At 38.2% G+C, this 22,218-nt stretch overlaps 1 protein-coding gene across 2 annotated transcripts in view; it reads right to left on the reverse strand.

The window, feature by feature from the left end:
- Nucleotides 1-224: 224 nt before the first annotated feature.
- Nucleotides 225-22,218, reverse strand: part of EXT2 (exostosin glycosyltransferase 2) — a 74,293-nt gene continuing 52,299 nt past the window's right edge. For both annotated transcript variants that reach the window (XM_033062612.2, XM_033062613.2), the window contains 5 exons: nt 17,951-18,117; nt 10,945-11,088; nt 10,306-10,434; nt 9,037-9,119; nt 225-3,010 (listed from right to left, as the gene is read on the reverse strand). In XM_033062612.2, coding sequence (XP_032918503.1) covers nt 2,872-3,010; nt 9,037-9,119; nt 10,306-10,434; nt 10,945-11,088; nt 17,951-18,117 — 662 coding nt within the window. In that variant the 3' untranslated portion in view covers nt 225-2,871. The remainder of the gene's footprint in view (nt 3,011-9,036; nt 9,120-10,305; nt 10,435-10,944; nt 11,089-17,950; nt 18,118-22,218) is intronic.

The raw sequence follows: 22,218 nt of genomic DNA on the forward strand, positions 1-22,218 counted from the left end.
CAAAAGGTGACTGGGATGAATTCATGCAGACCAAACTTCTGTTCTCAAGACAACCGTCAAACTCCAGTTATGGGAAAGACAAAATATTGACAGATCTTTCCAAAGTGCATTGTGGATATTCAAGTTTAACACAGATTTATGAAGTAAAAGAGCTTGTCACTGAAATTCTCTCTTCTGAGTTAATTCCTTGTGCCACTCCAAAAATGAAATACAATAAACACTCATGTGATTTAATTTTTAATATACAATTATTAAGTTTTTCTGGATATCATATATACAATGAAAAGTTTAAAATTATCTTCATTTAAAGATTGACAAAACCCCCATTCCAAATCAGACACACAATTACATCTTACCTTTCTAGAGTTTGCATCAAGAACATCACAATCAAAAATGCAGAGAGCAAGCAAATAGCCAATTTTACAATTTTTCTTTATGGTCAATTGACTAATTTTCTTCATGGCACTAAACAGAGACAAATGGGGCTGTAAATGAGCTAGCCCTATAAAAGGAACTGTAAAAGCCCAAAGGATAAAACATGATTGTTAGGGGTCAGTGGGCATTTTGTGCAAGGGGAAACTCGGATGCTCCTGGATGCAGGCACAGCGGCCTGTTACCTTTTTACTGACTGGAGATTATAGCTCAGCTTAGCAGGACTGGTTTGACTGTCTACATCTAAAAATATCCAACCAACTATTTCAAATCCTCAGTGTCTTTTAAGACTCTGTGCAAAACAAACTTTTTACCAGCTTCCTGAGAAAAAATCAACAAATCTACAGCAGCTTCACAACTCTGTAAGGAAGGTGAAACTCAGTGAAACTGCTAGAGCCTGCCAAGCTGAGATCAGCTCCAAAAGGACAGCTAAAACAGAAGTGACTACTGCACTGCCACAGCTACTCTTTTAAAGCAAACTTCTCAAGGGAAATATGCTGGTATCTCCTGGTGCTCATGCACCAGCATGTAAATCAATAGGAAGATTCAGTAAGAAGGTTCATATTAATAAACCTGAAAGGCTGCAAAGGAGAAATAATGAATAACAAACCTTCCTCTCTCTCTCTCACTCATGATAGCCACTGTGCAGACAGCAGTTGTCACTGCAACAGCTACTCTTTTAGCTCCCATAGCAACTCAGGAATGAAACAAAGAGTGCAGCAAAAAACATTTACTAGTAATTAAACACTCCCAGAGAGTCAGATGATACAGTTTGCAGGCACATCCCAGGGAGGTTATGAAGTGAAGTATCCCCTCAAAGCTATTGTTCCAGTATGATTTTCATTCACAGCACATCCACTGCATTGGGCAATAAGATAAGTCTTAGTGGGGGTGAGACAAATAGGAGCAGATGTTTCCTGTTTCTAGCCTGACTTTCATTTGGTTTCTGTCATTGCTGCGTATCCAGCTTAGGAGAGGGGGTGAACCATGATGTCTAACACTTGTCCTATTGTTTGGGGTTTGGCAAATCTGAGGAATAAGGTTGCTTGCACTGTAACAGAAAAACAGCCCATCAAGTAGAATGTGTCTGTAACCAGCAGTAACAGTGGTTTCAAAAGACAGTGAAATCACACTTATCTAGTAACAAACATTTCATCAGCAGAGCTAGAAAAGAGATTGCTTTCTCAGCCCAGCTTAGGACCTTCATTAATACTGAAGGGCAAGAGTAACAGACCAGGCAACTTTATTTCTAATTTTGTTGCATTTCATTTTCTCACTCGAGTTCATTTCAGTATGGAGAAACAATTCAAATGCTCCTAAGAAATATAAATCTTCTCCAAAAGACTTCCTAAACTGTATGTTTCAGCCTATGGCAATGGGTTCCTTAAATTACAAGCAAAGACCCAATAGTTTTTCCAACAATGGTAACTTACAGGAGTTTGTAAGTGTGCATTAACAGTGTCTTACACATACACATATGCCTGAAAATTGAAGCTGAAACTGGGAATTTCTGCAAATATAGGTGTTTTACAAATTAGTAGACTGCTTGCTAAAGAGGATTTAGACACTAAAAACTTATTTCATACTTCATCCCTATTGATGGCTACAATGTAAAACTGTAACCTGATTGCTGGTTTGATAATGAAAATATAAAATGTAAGACGACTAAAGACAAATAATTTTCTGTATAATACAACTAGTTCTGATATAGAGTCAGAGTCTTTTGCATGAGTGCAGCAGAAAACCTGAGATTTACACAGGAAGTGCAGCAATTGCAGTTCTTTCCTGCAGGTCTCTGCTTTGAAGGAAAGTATCCTCCTGGTTGCTGTGTCTCCATTTCCATAAAAATAATTGAAGTAACACAAAATGCTTTTCTCTTTAAACTAGATGTAAACAGACAGATTTTTGTTTTGATGTTGTAAAAAAATAAACATTTGTCTCATATTACAGAAGAAAATATTTGTTACAGTTACTTAAGACAACATTTAAAGCTCAAAAGACAGAAGCCCACCAGCCACACAGGAAATAAACTCCTTCCAAAAGAGAACAGCTCTACATTGCAGACAGTTGCTTTGAATGGATGGATGCTCACTAATCAGAGAGCCTGCAGCACATTTGATAGAAGAGGTCAGTCATGCCAGCGAGTCCACAGAGAGCAAGACCCTGTTATACTCTTCCAGGTGCATAGCCTCCTTTGGACAAAAGTGTATGTCTGACATTCTTTGGAGAACCCACAAATAGATTCAATTCTCTGTGAGCCACACAGAAGCAATTGTTCAGATTTCAACTACAACTTTGTGCAAGGTAAGAGAAACACAACATTAATTTCCATCTCCCTCAGATGCAACCCACTCTCTAGCAAGTTTTGTCTTCAGGGCCCTATATTCCTCATAGCACCTTTTCAGTTGTTGTTTTTCTCATTGAGGTTTGTCTCACTCTTTACAAGCTGCCAATATTGGGAAAGCTCTTCAGTTTCTCAGGAAAGTCATCTTTGTACAGGACAGGATCAGCACGATGTTCCACCACTTTGAGAGGCATGGTTCCAAAGACAGAGGCAAACTTATTGATGCATTCCGACCTGGTGAAAAGGAAAGCAGTAGAATTAAGAACTCCAACAACTGGGCTGGCTAGCAACTCCCACACCAAAATTACTGGTAGAAACCTTCCCTCTTGCACTTGTAAGTATTTCAGCCATGCTGGCTACTAATAAATAAAAAGAGAGCCTCACTGCAGAGAGAACAGAAAAGAAGCTGGTGTTCTTTGATTTATCCATTTAATCACAGAGACGAGCAAGGGGATGCTGGCAGCAGCACATGTGCACATGGAGGTCAAAGCTTCCCTTCTCCCTCCCCCTAGAATTCCAGTCATTCTTAAAGCAATGTACATGCTGTAAACCAGAACAGATTAACTGCCAACATGTCTCTTAAAGGGCCACTGTTGGGTCAATTTCGTTTATAACGAAGGTTTTGCAAAAACCAAGGCTTTGTGAAAACAGAGTTCTAAAAAAAAAAAAGTCTGTCTTTTTTCAGGCTTCTTCAGAAGCTCTATCTTTTCCCACAAAATATAAACAAGCCTTAGAGAATAGGCAGAGCTGATTGTACTGTAACTTAAAGGTGAAGCTGAATTAATACTATAAAATGAAACAAACTAACTAGTTTATTTTCCTTGTCTAAATAAACATATATTGAACAAGAAGACATCACATTAGCACAAAAAAACTGGACCACTGATGACTCTTTCAGTTTTAATAATCTCAGGTATCAGGAATGTGGAGAGGCAAAGCCATCTTCTTCAAAAAACAAGCAAAGAGATGTTTAACCATTACATTGCTCCATTAACTCTCACTGAAGGGCACTGTACCTGTGGAAACAAGGCAGAGAAAACCTGGCTCATCTTACCCCAGACAATGCTCAGTTAACATTAGCTGCCTGCTGCATAAAACAGCTTTTAAGGAATTCAGATACCAAGAATCATGACAACAGCTCCCTACACACACCAGAGAGCTACAAGAAAACAGGTGACATTTCTTTTGCCATTCAAAAGAGAAAACAAAAAGAGAAGTGAGCACTTTGACTCAGCTGCACAGACTGATGTGCTGCAGGCGGTCTCAGAGCAGGTCTCTCACTCTCCAACCACTGCACCCTCTCCCGACCCCTTTGAAGGGTTAGGGGGTCACCTTGGCTCCAGGATAATTTTCCTCATCAGGACCTGGTCAATCACACCAACTAAGTGTGACAGTTCTATGATGGGGACTGCTCAACACTGCCCCAAACACTCTTTTGAAGTAGACGGGACAGCAAGAGCAGTTTTCAAAATTATTTCCTCAACCCCATAGCTGTTACAAGCTATAATGGTCATAATTCAGTCCATTTTCTGCCTCGAGAAAAGTGTTAGAAAACTATTTCATATGAAGTAATACTTGAATAAAATATTTATACAGGTAAATGCAGATGCTTCACTTTTTGCTGCCTTCCCTTTGCTACCTACTTCATACCTTCCTATCTTCAGATTCAAATCATTGGGTCCACAAACAAAAGAAAAGGAATTCAGAGTGTAAGAGAAAATCATGTACAGTGGGACACAACCTCTACTCCTGTGACAAGCTCTATCTGCTCCAGTGTGGCACAGATCTGACAGAGCAAAGGAGCCACCAGTGAGGAGCCAGGTAGCTGTTCAATATCTACAATAACAAGGTGAACCATCAATAGAATGAGATTTGGACCCCAGGCACTAAAAGGTGGCAGTGGCTCCTGCAGACAGCGGGAGCTGAGTGTTATCTCCAGGAACATTAAGCAGTTTCTGTTGCTTCCACGGGGTGCCCACTGTGAGATATCTTAAACACAACTGATTTTTAGATAAAGTCAGACTTTCAAATGATCTGTTACTTGTAAGAAATCTGGTCAACTAATCCATGATGTGTATTGGAGAAGCCTCATGGCAGGAAACCCACAAACTTCACAGGCAAGGAGGTAGATGCACTGGGAGATGTGCATGCTGGGAGTTTGCACAGCTGCTGGCCTTCACTGGTTTCTGGAACACAAGAATACTTTTAGTCTACTGGTTCAAATCCTGCCTTTGCCAGTAATGACTGAAAGACATTGTAATGTAACAGCTGCTTGGTGGCTGGTGTGAAATGAATTAGTTATCTCAGCCTACTGCCTGGTAGGCAGGTGTCCACATCAGACCAGCCATTGTCACAACCGGAACTAAGTGGCACCCTCAGAGAAAAAGACAAAACTAAATGGATAGGGCAGACAAAATTGACCTCTTCCCTCCAGAGGTTATACTCCCAAATCAAAAGTGAGGTCTTATGACAAAATATCAAGATGGGATCCTTCTACAGCCAAACTTATTATGGTGGCAAGTCCATTTAAGCCTGTGAGTACAATATCTTTAACCACCAAGAAACCATTTCACTGTTAAAGAAATGGCAAAAAATAAAAATGGAAAAATTAGTATGTTCTAAACACTCTGGTTGAAGCAAAAGTTACCCTTCCACAAATAAATATCAAATTCAAAGATCAGAAACAGGATTTTTTAAAGGAAAGAAATGTCATGCACAAGCCACAAAATATGTTTGAAAGAAAGACACTTCTTTCCAAAAATTTCATCTCTAGCACTGAGCTAAATCACTTGAATTCTGAAGTCCTTGTCACTTTTGGACAATATAAACCAGAAGGGATATCTAGAACATGAAACACTAAGAGCTAGGTAGCCAAGAGAATGTAATGTCATCTCAATATGGAGGGAAGGCATTTCACTTAGTTGTGTCAATAGTTTTGCACATTCAAAGTAACAGAGGCATGTTTGCTTCCAATAATTATTTTTTTTCTTTGCTTTGCTGACAACGCGCAGTCATGGTCAGCTAAAAAAGACATGAAGATTCTGTGAACTGAGAAATTGACAGCCCTATTGCCCCTGGATGAACTTGGTGTTTGTTAAGGTCTCTCTTAATCAGGTTCCTCACTGCTATAATCCAACCAATTCTTTGGCAGTCTAGCCCTGTACCTGCAGCATTTGGCCAAACCTGGGCAGTTTGCCTCTTAAGGAAATGACTTCCTATTTTGACTCTGACAAATACATGTCCTAAATAAAACATTGCTGTTATTCTGGCTGCAGAAGCAGCTCAGCCCTTTGCTATATTTACTGTACTGGCAGTTGCCCTCTAGATTGAAGTTTACAGAGTTCTCCATTTTGAGAGCCAAAGAGGCTTAAGGCAGTAAACTTGTCGCAACTTAAATACCTGTAAATACAGGGATTATGAGACCTTCCTGCAGTTTCTTCTGTGACCTGATGTAAAGGCTAACCTTGTAGGACAAGAAGAGAATTCTTGGCTCAAAGCTTTCTTCAGTTAATGTATTTTAATGATGGAGTTCAATAACCCTGAGGACTAAAGTCTTCTATTTAACTCAAATAAATTACACACCATGACTTTGCTCTCCCATGATTCAGTGCATTGCTAAAAGAATACAATTTCTTGATAAGAGACAGAGTTCAACTGTACCATCTTCCTTTGTCTCTGCTGAATGAGTCAAAATGCCCAACAAAACCAATTAGTTGCATATCTTTCCTAGATAGATCTCCACAACTGACTTCTCCAACCTTCTCCATTTACAAAACCAACAGGCAGTTGCTGGGCATCTCTTTGCTATTTCTGAACCAGAAACCTAACGCTAAATGTTGTGCATGCACGTGACAACCCTGATAAACTGTTTGTTTCACAAACAGTGGGTTGATCCCTGGATTTCCGGGCAAGTAATTAGCTCAGACTACCTGTTTGTTATTTCTGAATGATAAAAAGCAAGGAGTCAGGCACTTAGGAAAGCTGCAAATAAAGTTGATAATAGCTCTTTGCCTGACACCTCAGGTATTGTTCTTGATACCCAATACTGCAAAAAGTTATTCTTTTATAATGACAAGAATTCCTTGATGCATACAATTTTTTCCATTCAGGTTCTCTCCTGACCCTGAAAAGAGTTAGTGATTAGACAGACAGACAGATAGATAGACAGATAGATAGACAGACAGATAGATAGATAGACAGACAGACAGAGAGATAGAGAGATAGATATGAGAGCCTTACTCACTGCTGAGTTAGGAAAATTTGCTCTAGGAGTTGTTACCATTTATTAACCACTTTAAATCAATATCTAGCTTAGAAGATTAAAAAAAATAAACCCTTTCAGATTCTCAAATAATTCCCTTATAATTAGGTAGATAATAACACAAGGCAAGAAGGCATTAGGTGTAGCAAGTAGTTTCAGTATGATATTAAGGATTTTCAAAATCAAGTCTGAATACACCTAAACTGTATATCTTTCCAGATTCTCCTACACTCAGACTCTATCTCAGCATGTACTTCCTTGGCTGGGCAAACAAAAGTATGTGGATTTGCAGTCATCTAACACTTCTCACAACACAGTATTCGCCACTTTTCAAAATTTCAAGACAAGCAAAACAAAAGCTCAAACATGTTCTCAATAAACTGTCAATGACACTTTACTCTGAGGATACAAGAACTGCTATAGACATGGAAACATGACCTTTACCCAGCATCATAATGCACTTCAAGGCAAAGAGCACTTTTTAATCTCCTGTTTTTATAGCATTTACCTTAATGAGAACCTAGTTCATAATTAAAATTCCCACGTGGTGTTGCAGTGCTACTACTATGACCATAGGAAAGCTTAACTGGCTTCAGGTAGTCCTTCCTGTAAGCCAGGTCAGAATTGCTAGACATGGGGAAACCTCTTGCTCCCTTTCAGTTAACATTTAAGATCTACAAAACTTCTCACACCTTTCTCAAGTATTTTCCTGCAGAGTAATTTTTACCATCTTAATGGAGTATGCTTTACTTCTGAGTATGTTTTACTCCTTTTTAAAATCCACTCTTATTAAAGCCCATACAACACTTTAAATTTTCTATGTTCTGCAGACAAGGACAGAAAAAAGCTCACTGTTAAAATGATAACTAGCAAGATAACCATGCTATAACTCCCCATAAAAATCTGAAATGGTCTATTTTAAATGCAGGTCAGATTATTTTTTTGGTCACATCTTAAAATCATAGAATGATCAATGTTGGAAGAGACCTTTAATATCGTCAAATTGAACTGTTTCTTCTGGTGACTTCTTCCCCCAGCTTACCTACCCCATCCATTCTATGGTTGCAAATAATTTTTCCCAAAGTTTGCAGGAGAGATGCAACAGCCCAAGAAGTCTAAAGTAAGATGCCTTTATCGGTCTTAGATCTCAGGTTAATTCCACCTAATAACTAGTATGTACATTTATTGTCAGATAGCCCATTTGGGTACTGAACAACTTTGCAAAATGAAAAGACTTTCCCCTATTACACATGTTCAGAAGCCAAGGCAGTGAGAACCCTAGTGTCTTGATCAAGGCTGGAGAGCCCTTTACTCTAAAGCAGGGAATGCAAATCTCATACTCACAAACTTTCAGTATTTCACCCTAAGCATTCACTGCCTTTCCAAATGCATACTTAATTTCAAAAATATATTTTCAGAAAAATATAATAATGCTGCCATTATTAAAAAATGCAACAAGGAATTGTACAGCAAGCGCCCTTCACTTCTCTCCAAGGATTGTGAAGCACATTCACAATCCTAGCTGTGAAGCACAAGGATTGTGAATGTGCTTCACAATCATTGGAGAGAAGATAATGTACAAATAGCATTACAAATGATTTTATTAATATTTTATATCCTTTCTGGTCTTTGGTAAGCTACCAATTGTCTGGTTAAAAAAAAAATTAATATTTAGTACAGCTGATATTCTATGGCAAACAGAACTGTGTTACTATTGACAGTACAGACAACCAAGAACCTGAACTTCATATATGTGTCCTATAATCTTTACAGCAAACCTGCTAAAAATTGTACCCTTCTAAAATGTTTTTTCATAGTAGTCTACTTTTCAGTGACATATTACCCACTGTAGGAATGACTTATGCTGATCAAATCCATGTAACATTCTTTCAAAATTAGTAATTTATAAAAACACTTTTGATCCTAATGCAATGAGACACAGGATAAGATTCTAGGGATCAGAACAAGGCAATCAGAGAAATAAAGAATGGTCACTCACCTTTCTACCATGTGTGTCTGGTCCAGTGATAACCCATCAATTGCTGTGCATTCTGGACATTTGAACTTCTTTCGTGGGGTCACCTGCAGAAAGGCACGCCAGATATTATCAAATATCAACAGAAGGGACATTAATCTCCTTGCACAGAGAGCAGTGCAATACCTCTGAACATGCCTACACTGTAAGCTGAGCTGTCTCAAAAAGAGGGGGTGTACAAAAAAAAAAGCCACTCTGTTCCTCCATTCAGCTCCATCTGGCCCGGCTAACTGCAAAATTCACAGGGGCCCAATAAAAACGGCTTGGAGAGTTTTTTCCTTCTGTAACTGAAAAGAAGTGGCGATGACAAGCTCCTTAATTCCTGTTTAATGACTGTTTTCTCACTGCCAAGGTCCCTGTATAAACACCATTTGTTCTTGCAGCCATAACAGCGATGAAATATAGCTTCCCATACTTCACCATAACGTTAATCCAACAGGCGCTCTTTTGCTCTCTCCAGTTAAGAGCTGACTGGCAAACTCTGCAAGACTCTCCGAATCGCACAGAGGTGCCAAATTGCTCTGCTGTGCCCTCATACAGCTCCAAACCTTTTTCAGCAAAAGTACACGCTTTATCTTCTAAAGACTTTTCTAGGAAATGCAGCCACCAGTCCCAGTAAATGATGATGGACAGATGGGAGAACGGACCCTGCTAATTGAAGTAATGCCTGGTGGCCTCTAAATCTCATTCCAAATTGACACACTTGGAAATGAATGTACGGAGTGAATGTCTAGACCTGAAAACGTGTCGAAACATGTCAGGAAATTAATTCAGGGATAAAAAGTTCATTTAAAGCTGATCTTGCAATTAATGTTCTTGCAATTAACATTCCTATAAATCAGCTGTTGTCAGGCCATGATAGAGCGAGCTGTGGACAGTTGGCAATTTCTTTCCTCTAGCGATCTCAAATACCTAAAATATATGTATGTGGGCATGTACATACACACACACACGTACAGCTGTCACTTAAATTATCTTTTTTATAGCTCATCTAGATGGTTAAAATAACCATCAGAAACAACCGGTAAAAAACAATTCTCTGTTCTCAGTTAATATAAAAATTTTACTAGAAGGGCTCTTCTATCATGGAAGGAGACCAAGATACCATACTGGGGGAAAATGAGAGAAAAAGGAGGATTAAGTAACCTAATGATATTGAAACCTAGTGAATAAATTTAAGTATGTACCTCATGTTTTTTAATTTTGTAAAGATAAACAGCAGAAAAGCCTCACCTTAATGACTGATTTGCCAGTGACATTTGCTACTAGAAAATTCATGGCAATATCTTCACAATTCATATGAGCATCCACCCAATTCTTGATGTCTCCAGGCATTTTATAGGTGTAAAGGTAGTTGAAATACTGCAGCAAGGAGAGAAAGAAGATAATTTTAAATACAGATACAGTAACTGCAAGACTAAATATTTCAGTCATGGAATGGCAGGCAGCTAAGTGATAGTGCCTTCAGACAAGAACTACTTCAGCAGATAGAAAATAATTTTTGAGTGCTAAACTGCATAATTATTCCTTTCCTGACCAACACACAAATTTTGTTAAAATTGGTTTTCTCTCCTAAACCTGTCAGCTACAAAGCTACATTCCCTGCAAAATTCGCTATGTACTTTCAGGTCATGCAAACTGGCACGAGTTTTGTAAGTTCACAAAGGTAAATAATGATTTAATTGGCAGAGACAAATCAGTGGTTTTCACAGCAACTGAAAGAGTTCTAGGGAAAGTTTGCAATCAGTTCTCCAACTGTTTTAAAGAACATAATCGTAGCACCACAAAAACTGATGGAACAATGACAGAAACACATACAGATATTTTTTAATGTACAAATTAAATGCACAATTAGTCCAAGTTGTATATTACCTTGTGATAAAAAGCTGCCCCAGTGAGCACCATTGAGACTTCATTGGTCCATTCTGATTCATATTTCCATTTGTTCATCTCATGGTCCCAAAGATGCAGGCGGCCTGGGTATCCAACCAAGCGGTCAGGGAACTCACGCCAGACCTGAAGAGAAAAAAAAAAAGTGACATGCTGTTAACCAGGTCTGCACAGAAAGCAAATGCAACACATCTGCTTTGGAAGGGTAGAGTTTCAGTGGGGCAAAGATCACTTAAATTCTTCTAAGTCCACATTCTTGGAACAAAAATTGCCAGGAAGAAGTAGAAAAAAGAACAAGCTTGCTGCAGAAGGACTCTACAACTCGGAGAAGCCACGTCCCAGAGCAAAAGGCAGTTTGTGGAATATTAAATTATTGTTATAGAGAAACACAAATTACTATTCAAAGATATTTTAACTCTAATGAAACACAAGTATGATTAAAATGAAACTTTTGATGTCAGTAGATATGACTACAACTTAACTACTTTCACAGCTGGCTTTGGATCTAACCAACCTGCTTCCTTTGTCAGGAACTGGCTTAAATTTTAATATTTCTGGTATTCTTTAGTGGGTGCTCGGCTACATGGAAGGCTGCTTTGCCCTTGACTTGTTCCAGACAGCTGGATACAATCAAGATACCATCCTTGTCACTCCATACATTATTTTATAGCTGACTACAGGATCAAATACAGTAGACAAGAACAAGGAGAAGGGCATCATTAATGCAACCCCAGTTCTCCACACTGCTGGCCACATTAAATAATGGACAATTTTTCCATTAGAGAAAAAACGAGGAAAGGTTATAATTTTGTAGAGGAGTCCGAATGCTATTTGTTTACTAGATAGTTTGTCTGCTTTATTTGCAGACCAATTATTTGAAATTTGTCTATTAATCCAGATAACTGCCAGTTGGAAGAATGAGCCTTGACTCTCTAGCATACAGTTAGGTTACAAAAGTTTCTGCTTTAGGCTGGTAATGTATAAACAAACAGATGCATACATAATGAAATTTTTGTATGCTAGATCAACAACAACAAAGAACCTCAAAAATCCTCAAGGATTTCTTCACAATCTTTTTTGTCTGTACAAAAGACAAGGGAACCCTACAGCTGAATGTACAGTGAAGTGTTATCTGGAATTCCACCATCCTGCAAATGTCACTCCATCAGCAGTTCACTTTGGGCACTTTTTATGTGTCAGTGCATTTCAGTTGGGAGGCCTGGACTACAAAGACTCTATGCAAGTATTTTGTCAAAGTAAATACGATAAAACAATCAGTTTTAAATTACTGCTTCTGCATCTACATTTCTGTGATTTTGCATTACTATATACCTTTTCATCTATACATCTCAACACATTTTATTGCTGTCAGTTAATACAGTTTCAGAATCCCATGATGAGAGCAGTTATTATTTCAAACGTCCAGATGAGGAAACCTGCCAAAAATCATACAGGAAACAAGAATGGGAACCAGATCTTCTGACTCCTCGCCTTCTATTTTATCCAGAAATCAATCTTTCTAGACAGTTCTAGGGCACAAGTACTGGGATAGTATTTAGATATGACAATGCTCCAACACAGAGGGTTCTTGAAAGCAGAAATAACTTGGAACTGAAGGAAGAGAATTCATAGGACACTTACAAGTTGGTGCCATAAGCTAATTAAAACAATACAGACTTCTGGCAGGCAAGCCACTGAAGGTTTGAGATATCTATTTTGACATGATGTAGAAAACCTTAATAAAGAACACAAAACTAAATGTACCATACTCAAAATTTATTCCTCACTCTCCAGAACTCAAAAAAACCTAATGATTTAGTTTAAAACCTGAATATTAAAATGTCTATCTCCCAGCTGTTGGAAGGCACCACCACATAAGCTACTGAGGCTCAACAAAGGATTTGACAGAACACTACAGATCTGCACCGTACTGGGCTAAGAATTCTTGTAGAGGAAATGGCATGCATATTAACAGCAGCTGAAAGGAAGATTAAAGTCAGCTACTGCTTCCCACGGGACTGCAGTGCCTTCTCAACACAGAACCCTGGATTCAAATCCCTTTTAGTTTTCGCCCTTGATGTCATCTTCAAGAGTCCAAATAAAAATAAAAATAAAATAAAAGCCAACTATAATGCACGTTGCTCATACAGATGTCCTTGTGTCACTCTAAATATCAATTCTACCCTGCAAAAAAATTTGCTGGCCTCTGAAAATTGTCAGTTTGATGCATCTAAAAAATAACTTTGGTGTTTTGAACAAAGATTGTCTTTAAAAGTAATGCTTTCGAAGTCAGTGGAAAAGCTTGGGTTTTTCATAATGTTCACCACTAGCTCATTCAATGGCAATTCTGGAAAGGCTCCCAATGCTTTGTGCCAAAATTAATATATACAGCTACTACTTACAAGGAAGCTTTCAGAACAAAAATAGTGGTAATGATTCTAATACTATCCTCTATTTTGTACTAGTGTCCATTTTCTTGTTTGATGGTTGCATATAATTTATTAGTCTGTTATGAATATATTTCATTTTAGCCAGTGATCTTATTAGCTTCCTCAGACTAAGAAAGATGGCCTGATTTAATACTGGTAAGGGACACATCCAAGGAAAAACCTGTTGCCAAGTGAAGAGGAGGTATGCAACTTTGCAGACAAGTCGTTCCAGAGACTCTAGTCAACCCTGAAGAAAAATATTTTTGGATGAAGCATCTCCCAGATGAAATGTCAAATAGAAGTTCTGACTTAGTAGTTTTACTAAAAGTCTTGTCAGAAAAATCAAAAGGAAATTATTGTAATTTTGTTTCCAAATGGAGTTCCCAAGTGACCTAAACAGCATAGCTAAAACACCCTCCAGCCTCATCACTCTTTCTGCCTCACAGCCTCAACTATTTTGTGCAATTGCTGTGCCATCAGAACAGTAAACTCTCCGTGCAGCCAGAAGGACAGGGAATATCCTTCTGCAAAGCATTCTCAAACATTTATGCATTAAATTCAGTAGACTATATTTAACCACATGCAATTTCAGCCATTTAATGAACAGAAAAATACTCAGCATTTCTAAAGCTACCATGACAACATTTTAAGAATGAAACACTGACTGCTCTCTACAAATGAAAACAAACTCAACCCATCAGTACTCCTTCCGCCTTCCAGAGACCCATCCACTCTTAATTCTTTCCCAGTCCTCAAAAGAATGGCCTGTGCTATTACTAAAACAATAAAGCAAAATGTAAACATAGAGTCCATTAAAAGGCACTTGATGCTTTGCACACACACATTTTGTAAAATATCACCAATTTGAAGAAGAGCTTTGAATGTGGCCAGCAGTGAACATTGCTTTTGTTAATCAGAGTTATAGTACTTGTCCTACAAAGGAATGCTGAAAACTAAGCTTTTAAAGTCAAAATGAGCAAGGAAGAATTCCTCTGAAGAAGGCATTCAAACTTCATGAAAATTTCAGCCTAGAAAATATGCAATTCAACAGAGAGTAGGTTTTTTAAAAGAATGCCTGAGACATGAAGCACTGAAAAACAATTCTGAGACAAAACAAGATCATCTATCAAGAGAAGGCCAAAAGTTTTCAACAGAAAAAATGCAAACTTAGCAATGCACTAAACTGTACATTTTATGAACAAAAAAACATAGGCTCAGAACAATAATCCCCATTTAGACTATTTCTATTATTGCTCTAATAGAAATATTTTGTTCTGTAAGGACAAAGTGCTGCATAAGTATGTGATAAGAAACTACTTCATGCTAAGACATCTGCCTCGAGGCCAGCTGAGACACAGAGGTGGGAATGCTACAATGTTTGATTTCATACCAAACACTTCAGAGGTGGCCAATGGTTCTGCTTTAATTTTTTAAGATTATGGTAATCTAAATACTTGTTCCATTTCTTTGGTCTTTCTGGTACTCTCTCTGTGAACAAAAAAAGTTCAGTAAGAAAAAATTATCTAGACATAACAGTTTTTTTCCAGGGTCCCAAGTCATGAAACTTAACAGAACTACTTTTTTCAAAGTCAGAATGTCATGAGTATTCTTCTGCTACCTTAACACAGCAGCACACAGGGACTATTTTTCTGCTTGCTCCAATAGATTTATGCAAGGTCATAAATCACTGTACCATAATAGTTCACTTTTAACAAGTAAAAAATGTCTGACACTTTGAGTGTTACTATAATTTTTATGGCTGAAAGTGTACTGAGATCAAAGTTTTCCGGGTTTTTTTTTTAGGCTTGCTCTATACATTCAGACAAGTGTGTGACAGAGGGGGTTTTGCCACACGTTTAAATGCAAAGGCTCAAGGATGTCAGGAGAGAAAAGAAAATTACTGAATGTCACGTTTCCAGCCCTTCACATGACCAAAGCAGAAGCAGGCCTACTTTTAAAAGAAAACTTTCTAGTAACCTTATATGCTGCTACTGTTCCCTCTGGATTCCCCTGCAAATGAGTCAAGAGTTTGAGAGATACTTTTCTGGTAACACACATAAACAGATAAATAAATTATCACAGGCTGAGGACAATTTAAACATCTGGGAGCCAGCTCAGGCCTGTCAAGCAAGTCACAGACACTCAAGGACAGGAAAGATCAATCTTCAGCCCCTGATTTCTGTGCCAGAGAGTAGGAGTTACATCACCCACCCCCTATACGGGGAAAATGGTGTACTTCTAGAATAAATTGCTCTGTTTCTGTATTCAAACACATTTCTTTTCATTTAATTTACTGGGGGGGTAGGGGTGGTGAAGCCAAACCCAAAACAGAGGGATTCAAATTACTCATAGGTTTGTCTCAACTATCTTCTCAATATGGAACTTTAATTTTCCATCAATGTTACTGCATAGTAAACTGACTTCCCAGAATCAAAAAGGAATAGGATTTATAACAAAATGCAAAAAACTGCAGAAGAAATAGTTTCCAGTCTGCCAAACTAAACAACCTCATGTCCAAACAGTTACATTCACACACAGAATACAAGGACTGTTACTCAGATAGTCCCTGCAACCAAGGGACATGGCCATAAGGCCAATAAATGAGCCAGCACAGCCAAACTGCTGGACCTGTTGGACTTAATCCTAGGAGATGAACAGTCACAAGTCCGAATTATCCCCTAATTGCACTGACTAAAGGGGAATTCACATCAAATTTTCTTTGCCTTACTTTTGTTTTCCATGAGGATAACTCCTTTCTGTGTGAGTGACTGGACTCACTATATGTGATGTCACAGATATTGTCCATTGAGGGTGTTAAAATTAACAGTTCAGACACACAAAAAACAAGGTTCTGCTTCGCAAGACTTCTGGCTGACACAGCTGGAGCTCAGCTGCAGTTTGGATCTTCAAAGCCCTTCAAGGCTGCTCTTCTAATAGCAGAACTACTTACACAGTCACTTATGTGACTTTGGTAAGTCACTCTTTACTCTTAGCCACTTCATTTGAGATAGCCTTATGAAAATGAAAATCAAACTGCAGCTGGAGCAAGGATTTATGCAGTGTGCATGTTATGGATCTGCTATCTTTCATCTCATCAGATCACCCTCAAAATTGGTAGCTGGAAGCACCAACACAGGCAAAAGTAAGTCAGCTTGCAGAGCTGCCAGCACTTGATTGCTCTGTTGTTGCAGTACCCCATGCTTAAAACATTCAGTGTAGACAACAAAGTATAGAGAAGGTCTGTGTAGCCAAAATCCCCCTCCTTCAGTTGTCTTCTCTTCCTTCCATCTTTCACACCTCATGAATTAACCTGCTACTCTTAACCTGGCAAGAGAAGTATTTCCTTTCTGGAGACATATGATAAATGAAACCTCTGTCTCCACTACTTAACATCTTTGTTATTACTTCAGCATACCTACATCATCACAAGACATTTCTGGAGTCCAAAAGCTTGTTACTGGCTAACAGTCTCTTTTACTCAAGAGGGAGAAAGAGCAATATTTTACCACACATGTACATATATTAAAGAAATATTTCCAACATATTTTTAAAAAATATCATCTTGTATTAACTGCACTTAAGATTGCTAAAAATTGAGCAACTATCACATTTCACTAGCTTTCTCTACCTTAGAGAAGCAGTTTTCATAATTTCACTCAACTTAGGTAAGTTTCATGTACCAGCTCTCACATAGGAAACCCAGTGTTGTTTTGCTGTTGACAATGCATGTGTGACTAAATAATTCAAAGCTTTCTTAAAGGATGGTATTACATTTTTTAATGTTTCTGATTTGTTTACATATACAGGATCTTTGTTTTAAATACACACATATAACAGTAATGTTAGATTATGGACTGTGTCATAAACTCAAATACAAATGGAAGACAAAAATGACCTAATTCAAAACATAGTTTTAGAAGGAAACGTTGCAACAGTGTTGCTTCAAGTGTACTTCTAACAAACAATTCAAGTACCTATGAAGACTGTCACCTCTTTGTACCACCATGGGTAACTGATTTGGACAAGCTTTCTTTCTGTCCATACCCTCATCACAACAGCAGCTGTTGAAGCTTTGCCATTTCAAGCACATGATCCATGTGTCCCCTCCTTGAAATTCTTCAGCTCTTCTTTTCACTGCACTCCACCTTACTTCGGCATGTCCTCAAGAGGCCTCCTCTGTTCCCAACACTTAATCTCTGAAACTTGTCTTGTCCATCAAGACATGTTCACTTGGCTAGCATTTCTGATTTATCTGAAGCTGTTAGGAAGAATGCAGTTCAGTCTTCAGGCTGTTTTCACTATACTAATTCCAATACAACATTTTCTGGAGTCCCTTGGGACTCCTGTGCCAATTACTGAAAACCTCTTAGCTGGCAGGTTTTTCAACAAAATAATGACTATCTATAAAACTATTTTGGTCAGCATTGAACTGTTATGGTAAAGAGAGATGCAACAATCTGAATCAACAGACTGTGCAGTGCTTCCGCCAGTTCATATACACTTTATATACAATGTTGAAGCGGACAGTCTAAGAGACAGGGAAAAAACAATTCTCTTACCTCATACCCAAACTGGAGCTCATCTGAGGTTAGCATAATGATATCATCATCAATAGCCAAGACTGCTTCTGTTTCAATCTCATCATAAGGGAAGAAGCGGTTGCTAAGTTTGTTTTCTGCAGTCCTAACAACTTTCAGGGGAACACGAATCTTTGGCCAGAGGGAATCTAGAGAGAAAAATTAAAAGAAATAGAATTCAGTGTTATACTTTACTTCTGAGTCTGCATATCCATCTTAGCTGCTCTTTAGTCTTTTCTTCTTCGCATCTAAACAAACACTTCTTCATGGTGAATTTACAGCAGTTTCAGTTTGGCAAACATGAGAGCATATGAAGGCAAGAGACAGAAGTTCAGCTACATTTCCCTCTGTGTCTCTCAACAAAGAACTTCACAGGCAGTTACACAGAGGATACCTTGCCCAAAACGGTAGCTTGGAACATTCACAGAGCCAATATGTATTGCTTAGGACATACAGCATGAAAAGATACTTCACTCAATTGCAAATAAAATAACTTGAAGCAGCAGTGTACAATCACTGGCTGCAAGTCTAGGGGTCATAAAGAATTTGACTGAGAATGCTAATTCTATCCAGGGCTGAGAAAAATAAATTTTATTATATCAATTAAATGTTTAGCACAAAGGACTATTGCTAAGGAGTAGATTCAGCATCTCAGCAATTTCTTTCATCTTCAAAGTCCTAAGTCACAGTGAAAATTTAAAACTAGATAAATACAAATGGATTCTAATTTGTGCCCTACAGCATTCTTCCAAGATGAAAAGAGGACTGGAGAACACAAACATTAAGATTCACAAGTTAAATGAGGATTTAAACAGCAACAAAACCACCTGTATATAAAACTGGATCCAATTCACTTTACAATAGGATTCATTTCCCTTTTTTCTATATGTTTAACATGTAGCACTTTGTCACGTTAACGGATTCTGCATATATTAAAAAATTTTAAACACTATCCTATTCCTACAAGAGAATAACTGTAGGTGTAAGTATAGAGCACCAAGCTAAAGAAAATGGAAGTAAGGGCTGAATAGCAAACATTCATTCTAAACACATATAAACATGTACAGTTTCTAGCACAAAGGTTAATAGCAGTCATTATTACAGTATCATGCATCCCAAAAGCAACTATTAATGAAAAAGTATTTTAAATAAAAGCAAGAGAGACATGGGCAAACTGGAGAGAGTTCAGCAAAGAACTATGAAGGTAATTATGGCACTGGAGCATCTCCCCTACAAGGAAAGACTGAGAGAGCTGCGGCTATTTAGCCTAGAAAAGAGAAGGCTCAAGGAAGGTCTCACCAATATGTACAAATACCTGAAAGGAAGGTACAAAAAAGATAGAACTAGGCTCCTTTCACTGGTGGCCAGTGAAAGGACCAGAGGCAATGGCACAAACTGAAATACTGGAGGTTCCCTCTGAACATCAGGAGAGACTTTTTCAGAGTGAGTGTGACTGAGCACTAACACAGGTTGCCCAATGAGGTCATGAAATCTCTACTCTTGAAGACATTGAAAGCCATATGGAGGTGATTCTGTGCAACCTGCTTGAGATGGTCCTGCTTGAGAGGAGAGCTGGACAGCCGATCTCCAGAAGTCCCTTCCAAACTCAGCCATTCTCTGATTCTGTGGTAAGTGAAGTCTAGAGGAACAGATACTGGGCCTGAAGCCACTGGAATTTTCATGTCTGAAATACATATTAATTTCCAGTACAATTTGCAAGTGACACAAAGCCTGGAGATATGAAAAACAGTGAGCACAATAAAGTCATACAGAGTTTACTTAAGTCTATATGACTGGACTGCTTAGTAAACTAGGCACATTTGAACAAAAAACACACTGACACATTTGACACACAGGACCAAGGTAACTTTTTCCCTAAAAGCAGCTTCTGAAAAAGATAAAAGGGACAGAGTTCTCAGACATTAGTTCTCAGCATGTTGCTGTGGCAGAATGGACTAATCTACTTTTTGTATATATAGATGGGTATGTAGTGAGTGGGGGCAGAAGGCTAAGGAATTTTACCTCTAAGCAGACACAGACAGACAGATGCTAAAATACTGTTTCATTCTGGTGTTTTTATATTACAAACCATGTTAAAACACCAAAAATGGTGCAAAAAGAATCGTATGAGTTATTTGAGGTCAGGAGAAAATGCCTTTTGGTAGAACATGGAGATCAATCTGTTTAGTTTACTAAAAGAAGGAACAAAAAGTAGATTTGATCAACACGTACAAGCACCTACACAAGAAGAAAAATTACATGTATCTTCAACAAACTGGAGAACGACATAACAAAAAACAATGACAGGAATCTAAAGCCAGGCAAATTCAAAGTATAAATAAGGCAGACATTTTTAATAGCAACAGTGGTTAACCTCTGGCAAAAGTTAAAAAGGACAGCAGTTGGTTCTGTACATCTTGTCATTCAACAAGACTGGGTATTATTACAGAAGATATAGTCAAGTTAGAAGTCACTGGACTGAAAAGAAAGGCAATGTGGTGACTCATTCACAGGTCAATCCAGATGGTCTTACTGCACCTTCTGCCTCAAAATTCTATGAACAGTAAGATGATTGGCACCAGCATAATAGTAGGAAGTTTGAATAAAACTACTAGGACATGGGGAGCAAATATAGAAATTCAGAAAAGAGCATAAGGAAATAAGATCCTTGTTTCTGTGTTTTGAGAATGAAAAGTGGAAGCTGAAATAGGTGTCAATGAAAAAAGCCACTCTAACAACAAAAATAAGAGAAGTCCTAACCTGAGAAAATGGTTTAAGTTTTTAAACAACAACATATGATCATATTCTGGAATTGTTCTCAGCAGAAGGATGTGATGAATGCTGGCTGACAGATGACACCAAAAATAATGGGATACAATTATGTGCACACACTTCCACTTCCATTATAACCTTGAATCAGGTCTGCCTCCACGACAGTTTTGCACTCTTTCCACCATCAGTCTGTTGCACTAGGAAGACAGTAACAGAGAAGAAAAGCTGCTTTATTCCCACATGCACAAGTAAAATTTGCTCTAAGAAGAAGTGTCCACATCCTCATTGCCACTGGGCCTCTTGGATTTAACAGCTCACACAGCACTCAAAAAACCCACAAATCTGCACACTGCTAAAAGACACCAGAGTCCAAACACTACTTCACTCAGGAAAACAAAGCAATATTTCCAAACCACAGCAAGACTTCAAAAGTCAGTTTTTCTTGGAGCTGTATTTTAGAAAAGAGGATTGGCATGCATGGGTGGCAAAAAAAAAAAGAAAAAAAAGAAAGAAAGAAACATGGAGTTGTGATATTTACTGGCAAAATTTGTATTCAGTTTCCTACCCCAAGGTTTTTCCTGTAAGGTCGAAAATGTGTCTGTAAAATCTACTTTTATCTGTGTGGTCTTGTGGACCACGGCCTTTATCTGACACATATGCATGATCTCGTCCTGTTTTACTCACTCTTGTCCTTCTAGTAGAAGGCATAAGGCATCAGCCCTGGCACACTTGAGTGGTCTGTGATAATAACCAGTGGTCAGCTGGAAGGATTCCATCCCATTACTGACGGACCCAGTGGAAGCCATGGTCAGCCACCAGCTGGGGAGATACAGCAAACTCCTTGGGGCCACCACAAAAATGGAGTATTGATTCCAATTACAGCCTTATGAGTTCATTTTATTCTCAGCACTGTAAGGTCTTTAAAAGCCCTGAATTAATCATAATCTGAAATGATAATTCCAGTAGGAGACCACTGAAATTCTAAAATTTTCAGCTTACTAGTCATTGTAACCCCAGAAGGCAGTAACATTGAATGACTGGAACTGTTTATTGCAAATTAGTACTCTTGATTTCACCCACTGCTTCTTACTGGTTTACCATACAATGTGCAAGTGCCATTTTATAAATGGTAACAGTTACAGGTACTTCACAAAGACAGATGCCATTGCCTCAAAGACTACAGACTGTGTAAGGTTTGCAAGCTTCTTAAAGACCTTTGGATAATTGCCTATAATGATCCAAATGTAACCCCAGGATTGGTATAAAATAATTTTAAACAGCCTGATAGATCCCAAAAATACAAGTGTTTCAGTTGCAATCAGAATTGCCATAGATATGCATGCATTTCTAAATTTGTATTTATATGCAACCTCAAAGTTTACATTTGATACATGTTCAGCATTCTTTGATTCAGCCTTTTCTTCTTTTAGTGTCTACTACATGTTGAAAAAATGACAACCAAACTGCACCAAAGTGCA

Source organism: Catharus ustulatus, chromosome 6, assembly GCF_009819885.2.
Source record: "Catharus ustulatus isolate bCatUst1 chromosome 6, bCatUst1.pri.v2, whole genome shotgun sequence".
In the NCBI taxonomy this organism is placed as follows: Eukaryota; Metazoa; Chordata; class Aves; order Passeriformes; family Turdidae; genus Catharus; species Catharus ustulatus.